This window comes from Numida meleagris, chromosome 4 (assembly GCF_002078875.1).
Source record: "Numida meleagris isolate 19003 breed g44 Domestic line chromosome 4, NumMel1.0, whole genome shotgun sequence".
In the NCBI taxonomy this organism is placed as follows: Eukaryota; Metazoa; Chordata; class Aves; order Galliformes; family Numididae; genus Numida; species Numida meleagris.
Genome location: NC_034412.1, coordinates 63,402,942 through 63,410,380, shown reverse-complemented (window position 1 = coordinate 63,410,380; position 7,439 = coordinate 63,402,942). Strand labels below are relative to the sequence as shown.

General features: G+C 57.1%; 1 protein-coding gene across 1 annotated transcript in view; it reads right to left on the bottom strand.

Moving 5' to 3' along the window:
- The window catches only part of PITX2 (paired like homeodomain 2), an 11,005-nt gene extending 4,625 nt beyond the window's left edge, over positions 1–6,380 (bottom strand). Inside the window, exons 1-2 of the mRNA XM_021396680.1 lie at positions 6,287–6,380; positions 4,306–4,361 (exon numbers count right to left, since the gene is read on the bottom strand). Of these exons, the coding sequence (XP_021252355.1) occupies positions 4,306–4,351 (46 nt within the window). The 5' untranslated portion in view covers positions 4,352–4,361; positions 6,287–6,380. The remainder of the gene's footprint in view (positions 1–4,305; positions 4,362–6,286) is intronic.

Below are 7,439 nucleotides of genomic sequence, written 5' to 3'. Positions count from 1 at the left end.
AGAGCGGGGCGGCCCCGGGAGGAGAGGCCGGGCTCCGGCCCCGGGTGGGCAATAAGAGCGAGGGCAGTGCGGCGGGCGGGTCGGTCTCGGGGCCGCTGACGGCGGCGCCGGCGGCTGCAAACGGCCGAAACGAGCGCGGCGGCAACGGAGCGACGACGGCCGCGAGCAGCTCTCTGCGGCGCGGGTCGGGAAGCCCTCACCTCGCAGCCACCGACGCGGGGAGGGCTGCGCGAATCCCGGCCCCGAGCGCGCGTAATCTCCGTGCCTCCGCCCGGACCCGCTGGAGAAGGCTCCCGCTACCGCCCCGCGCCCTCCCCGCAGCACCGCCCGCCCCGGGGCTCAGGTGCCGCCGGCCCGTGGGACAGCCCCCCCGCTGTCCTCCTCGTCCCCCCGCCGGGGTCTCTCCGCCCGCTGACGTTCGCACCGTCCTTCGCAATGGCACTTATCGCCCAATGGCACATATTCCTTTCTCGGGCTGTTGGTAAAGAAGGTTAAATTAATTTACATTCCGCTCATTATCTGCTGTTTAAATGACGCGTTTTTATCCCCGAGATTTGGCAGCGAATCTCTTTCCTCAGACCCCACAGCGTTTCGGCGGAGACAACGCTCTTACATTTGTAGTGGATTTTAATCTGATAAGACTCTAATTTGCTTAAGTCTCTTAAATAGGGGGTTTAAAATGATTCTAGCCGTTTTCTTATTGAATTTCCTCTAATTCCCCCAAGATCATAAAGTATATGTGTAAAGTAAATATTTCCTCCCTCCGCACCGGCAGCCGATGACCTATAACTGAGTCAATACGAAGCCGGCTCCGCTCCGCACAATTTGTTTACCGACCCTATCCCCGCTCCCTCCCCACCCCTCGCTCCCGCACTCGGACCCGGCCCCGCGTCCCCCGCTCCCACCCGGGGGGGCCGATCCCCAAAAGCGAGGGGGTGCAGGCTCTTCCCTCTGCCTACAGCCCCGCACCCGACTGGGAGGGGAGCGGACAGGCGGCGTTAGTTGTCATGGCGACCATAAATCACCTAAATCCAAAAATACCCACCTAGAAGCTGAGATGAAGCTTTTATTTCCCAAGTGAAATAATATTTTAGAAGCTGTCAGCCAACCGAAAAACAACCTCATTGTAGGCATCCACGCCATATATTAGCGCTAAAGGTTCCAATTAAAATGTCAAGAAGTCTTTTTTTTTTAACTTTTCCTTTCCCGCTGGCAGCTCCCATCCCCTCTTGGGCCCGCACTGCTCGCTGCGGGGCCTCCCCAAAGCCCAGCCCGGGGCGCCGGGCACAGTCCCCACTAATGGGGACCGGGTGACCCTCCCTCCTCCTTTCACAATTCCTTTATTTTATTCGGTTTATTTTTATTTTATTCCGAGTGTTATTTCGCCTCCTTCCCCCTTTCCCACCCGCCCACCTCCCACAGGTCTTCACTTTCCCACTTCTCCTTCATCTACGCGTAGGATCGTTGTGTAACCCCCTCCCCGACGGACACCTCGGGGTTGCGCAGCCCCGCTCGCCTCGCCGGCTGCTCCCCTCCCTTGTTGTCTCCCGCCTATCTCGGATTACCGCGTATTCTCCTCGATGAAGAGCCATTAATTACCCATTCAGTCAATATTAGGAAGACTACAGAGCTTTTTACATAGGATTAAGAAGATATCAGATTGTTCCATTAGTATATTCCTCCTCACGAATAAGCTTTCCTTATACATTTCGTTTTCCCTGGAGTGAGGCTAACAACTGCTGCATGTATTATTCTCAGACACCGTCGGGGAGGGAAAAAAATAACCTAAAATTGATGCGACGCCCGAAGCGCGGTAACAAACTTTCCTTGCGCAGCCGGCGGGGTGCGGGGTCTGTCCCCGTCCGGCAGCGGGGGGAGGCGGGGCCAGAGCACACCGGGCACCTTCCGCGGGGCTGGGCGTAAGGCGGGATCACTGCTCTATTTTTCTCTCTTTTTTCTTTTTTTCTTTTCTTTTCTTTCTTTTTTTTTTAAGAGATATGAAGTTACTGAGTGTTTAGCCCAAAGACTGATTTCTTCTTCTTCCTTTTTTTTTTTTTTTTTTTTTCCCCCCCCCGCCCCCTTTCTTTTTAAAGGGTTGAAACAATCGATTCGCGCTGGTGCCGCTGATACAGGGGGGACTGTAATCCCAGCTTTATACTGGGAGGCGGCTGCTTCAGCGACACCTGCGTTAGCGACTGCGGGCAAGGATTCCTGCAGCAGAATTCAGGCAGCTAACGAATTCTGTAGATTGTATAAGTACAACTAAAAACGCACAGGTAGAATCTAAGCATCCCTCTGCCCTTCACAAAAATGATCCGAATAAGTCCCCCAGAAGCCAGTCCACCAGCTGGGTGCTTTTCCAACCATGTGCACCCAGCAGCGATTTTTCCGCCTCTCCGGGTGCACACGGCGCCCGCCTTTGCCATTCTTGGCTGCAGTGCTATTTTCGCACTTCGCTATTTTCATTTCCCCGGGCGCAGCAGACCCGCTCCCAAGCCGGAGCCCCAGTGCCCGCCTCGCTTGCGGCATCTCCTCCCGAATTTCGTTCCCTCCTCCGGCAGGAGCATTGTAGTGAGCCGACGCTCTCGTTCGCGCTGCTGTTAGCGGCAGCCGTAGGCAGCAGTTCCTCGCTGTGCCCTCACCTATAGCGCCCAGAGCGCTCAATCACGGTGCCGCGCTGCCCGTTCCCAAACATGCTCTCCGGCAGAAGGGGTCCCCGACGGTCCCTGCGCTATTTCGCTGCCCTACGTCAGTCGTACAGAAGGACGAGATGTTTTTCTCAAGGTAAACCACTTAAAACCTCTGTTCTGACGCTCGGGCACAGCCCGCAATCAGAGAGCACCGCGGGATTCACAGCGCAACGAAACGAAGGGGGCAAAAAACGCCAGTAAAACCCCTACGCGAAGCTCTACGGAATTCAAAGGCAAATCGCAGCGATTCGGGCTCTGCTCCGCACGTCGGGGCGCTCCGAGCGCCGCCGCCCGCGCACATCTATCCCGCAAAAGCAAGGCGGTAGGGCAGCCCAGCGCTGCTCCAGGGTTCTCGTTCAATTAATGGCATTCAAGGTGTTTAGATAGAGATTTCCCCCTCAGCCCGACGGGTAGGACGCAGAGCGACTGACAGGGGAACGAGGCAGTGCATTTTACGTGCACAATAGCCCGCGTTCCTAATAGACGGTTAAGAAAATATCCATTTGTTTCTCGGCGGGGGAAGTAAAAATGAGAATGTCAGGGAGCGCATGTGGGCATTACCTTTATAAATATTTCGCCGAATAAAGCTGGCGGGGAAGGGCTCGTAAATTTCTTGTGTCGGAGAGGTCCCCACTTCCCCATTAGCTCGCGCTAGGGGCTCTGATTAAGACCACCTGTTGGTCGGGAGGGAGGAAGGCCCTCCTTATTTCCCAACCATACATAAAGCGATGTCACCCTTCCTTTCCACGTTATTTAACACTTATTACCGGCCGAAGGAAAAACCGCCAGCGCCCGGCAAAGCCGATTTGGGCACAATTCAACATCGCGTCTGTTTCCGGGATTAAAAATTACTGGCTCCTAAAGCCTGCGCGGCCGGAATAACCCCGCATTTCTCCCGCTGCCGGCCCCGATCCTCACTGGAGTGACTGGTGGGGTGCGATGTCCGGTGGACACACGTTGCCCAAAGCCCGAGGCTGCTCCCGGAGCCGCACTGAGCCGCGGGGGTTAACGCGGCGTTCCTACAGGGGAGTGTTTAACCACGACACCGGCAAGGCGTGCATTATTAATTCCGCCTAGTTTCCCGTATTATTAATTCAGGTTAATATATTTTATTTAAACAAAATTACGTTTATCTTGGATTTAACAGTCTCTTGGAATACAGAGCACTTGTTTTCTTTGTAATGTGTTTGCCTGGGTGTTTTTCTTTATCACCCCTTGGGCTCGCCCACCCTCGGGCCCCCTGCAGCGGGCACAGGACGTGAAGGTGGTGTGCCATCCCTCAGCTCTGGGAGCGTGGGGGTGTTAAAAAAAGAAACAATTAAGAAAAAAAAATCCCCAAATTAGCAGAGAGACCCCGCCGGCAGCGGAGAGGCGCGGTGCGAGCGCTGCGCGCGTTTCGGGGAGCTGCCGGAGGTGAGCGGCGGCGGGGGGCGCGCACCTGGAGGCGCTGCGCGGGCGGCGGCCGGCCGGCAGGGGGCGCCATAGTGCCGCGCAGGCGGGCGGCCGGGCGCGGAGCGGCGAGGCCCGCGGAGGAGCTGGGGGCGGAGGGTCCCTGCGTCCCCCCGGCGCCTCTCGGCTCCCCCAGCGGGGTCCGCGGGGCGGTGGGTTCTCTTACCTAGCTGCACGCAGGCCGAGACAAGTTTACGGCAGTTGGACTCCATTACCCGTTATCTGCAAAAGACGAAGCGCGTTGGGTTGTTAAAGCAACGAATCCAGGACTATAGATACATATATAATAAATATAATAATAATAGCAATTACAAAAGCAATTACAATAACAACAGAAGCCCAGGAACCCCGTCGCAGCGATCCTGACGTGACCCCCATGCTGGAGAGGAGTCGCACCCGGGGAAAATAGCGCGCAGCCCCCGATGCGGCTCCCGGCCCGGCCCTCTCCTGCCGCCACGTTTTGGGGACGTGGAGGAGGGTCCCCAGCCCCCCCAGCCCGAATGGCTGGGCGGTAAAATCATGGGATTAGTGCCTGATTGAGATGTCTGTTCGGGAGATATTACAAAATTCATTATCACAGCTCCCTACTAACTCGATATGAAGTAACACAGATGGGATTTTATTAGTCCAGGCTTCCAGTGTTTACTTATGATAATTTCGGGGGCAATTTGCATGTCACCGCCGTTTCGGTGCGCTTCGCTGCAGCCCCTTTTGTAACGCCCGAGCCGGGCCCGGTCACGGCAATGCCGCAGAATGGAACGGTGCCGACTGGCAGCGCTCAGTCCTCCCCGGCTGCTGCGAGAAGGAAAGAGGAACGGGAAAACCCAAAGCAAAGTACCGAGAGGCACGGTGCGAGCCTGGCCGACCCGGGCCGCCGTGACACAGCGCTTCTGCCCGAGGCGGAGGCGGCTCGGAACGGACGCTGGGCCTAGCGCCGGGCCCGGCCTATTTGGGACGCGGCCCGCCGCCCTCGTTCTCCGCCGGCGGCCCGAAAGCGGGGCGGCTCTGTCGGGATGAGCCCTACACAGCCAGCGGCCTCCTGTCCGCCTCGGGGCCTCGGCTGACCCACGGACGGGACGGCGACCGCACCGAGGGGAAGTTTGTTCTCCGTATTCACCCGTCTCGATGGAGAGAAGTGCTTTTGAGGGGAGGATTTCTGCTTCTTGCCCGTATTGCTCCTTCCCTTTCTCACCCTCTTTACTTCTCTTCTTTTTGAAAAGTTCGTATTTTTTGATAAACCACATCGCAAAGCAGCTCCAAGAGGAGCAAGAAACATTTCCCTATTGTCTGCAGCACGGTGCATCAGTTGCAGGCGGCTCTGCCCTCTGCCTATAGTGCCGTTGCCATGTCTCTGCGCACTCCTCGTTCGCAATTAAACACTTCTGCAGCCTCACACTTGCGGGCCCAGAGAGCTCCCTTCCCTTCCCTTCCCTTCTTTCCCGGGCCGGCTCTGCTAGAGAACAACCTGCTAGCAGCACCACCACTATAAAACCTGCAGGACACGAACAACGAAGCAGTGTCGCACAATGTATTTTTATCTCTTCTTTCCCCCCCACACACACACTTTTTTTTTTTTTTGTACCTATTACTATTCTTAAAAAAAAGAAATAAGCCGAGTCACCCGGCACGCATCTCAACAACGCCGAAGGTCTGTGGGAGCGGCTTCGGCCCGCGATTTCGGCCCACGGCCGCCGCCTCCCCAACGAAGGAGGCTCGGAGCGGGGCCGTCCACCCGCCGGGGACAGCCGAGACCGCCGTCCCGGGGACACCCCCAGCGCAGGGCCCGGGCTCCCTGGCCGCAGCCACCCCACACCGAGGAGCGGCCGGTTCCGCTGTGCCCGCCCCAACGGGGGAAGCCGGGACACAGCGGCGGGAGCCGCTCCCGACGAACTCCGGCGCCCGACGAGCCAAGAGAAGCCGTTAAGAAATTAGGATCGAGAGGGGCGACTGCGCCTAATTGCCTCTCGCAGGAACACGGCCCGGCCCGCAGGTAGCCGCGGGCCTGCTCTTGCGGAGAAGGAGCGCTCGGCCACTCCGTAGCCGGCTGCTCGCTACCCCACTAGCCCGGGCAGCCTCCGGGGACGGGCAGCTCCAGCCTCGGCCCCGTCCCGCCCCGCCGTGCCCCGTTCTCTCCGTGCACCACTCACCGGGGCCGGCAGCCGTTCGCCCCGCCGCTCTGCTGCTGCTGCCGCTGCCGCTGCTGCCGGGGGCGGCGGGGCCGCGGCGGGCTCCTGCGCTGGCTGCGGGGCTCGGAACCGCCACCGCCTCCCTCCGGCCCCGGCCCCCGCCCCCGGGCCTGACGTCACGGAGCCTCCTCCGAGCGCCCCGGGGCCGGGCCGGGCGGCGGCTCCGCGGCGCTGCGCGGGGCCGGGCGCGGGCGCAGGCGGAGAATCGGCGGCGGCGGCAGAAGGAGGGCTGGGTGGCCGCAGAAGAACCGAGGTGAGAGAGAGAGGGAGGCCGCGGCCCCTCCGCGCCCGCGTAGAGCGCGCCCCTCCCGCCCGGGAGGCGCGAGTTGGTGTGGGAGAAGTTTCCCAGGCCGGGCCGGCACTTCTCAGGTGCAGAGAGGCAGCACCGGGCTGTGGCGAGAGGTCTCTGCTTCCACCCGCCTCCCCCTTTTCTTTTTTTTTTCCTTTTCTTTCTCTTTTCTGTTTTTCCTTTTTCTTTTCCTATCGTTTTTTTCTTGCTTTTTCTTTATTTTTTCTTTTCTCCTTTTTTCTTTTTCTTTTTTTCCCCTATTTCTCTTTTTTCTTTTTTTTCTTTTTTCCCTTTTTTTTTCTTTTTCTTTCTTTTTCTTTCCTTTTCTCTTTTCTTTTTTTTGTTTCTTTTTCTTTTTTCTTTTTTTCCTTTCTTTTTACCTCCTTTTCCTTATTTACTTTTTCTTTTTTCCCCTTTTTTTCTTTCCTTTTTTTCTTTTCTTTTTTTCCTCTTCTTTTTTTTTTTCTTTTTTCTTTTATTGTTTTCTCCAAATCCGCAGAGTTTTTGTTCCCACCCGACCACGAGCGCAGAGCCGAGGCAGTCAAAAAGCCCCTCTGCCCCTCGCTGCTCTTTCGGGCCGGGAGCACTCCTCTCCCCGTTAGCCCCGAACGGCCCCGACCCGGCAGTGGAGGGAGAGGTTTTCGATTTTGAGCCGTTTTCGGCGTTTGAGAAACAAACGAAGTCGGATATATTTACTCAGAGCAAACCAATCCAAACGCTTTTTTTCGCAGCATTTCCACGGTTTTGTTTCTGGAGGGACTACGCGGAAAAAAAAAAAAAAGGAAGAAAGAAAGAAAAAAGAAATGACACATTTTCTGTACACAT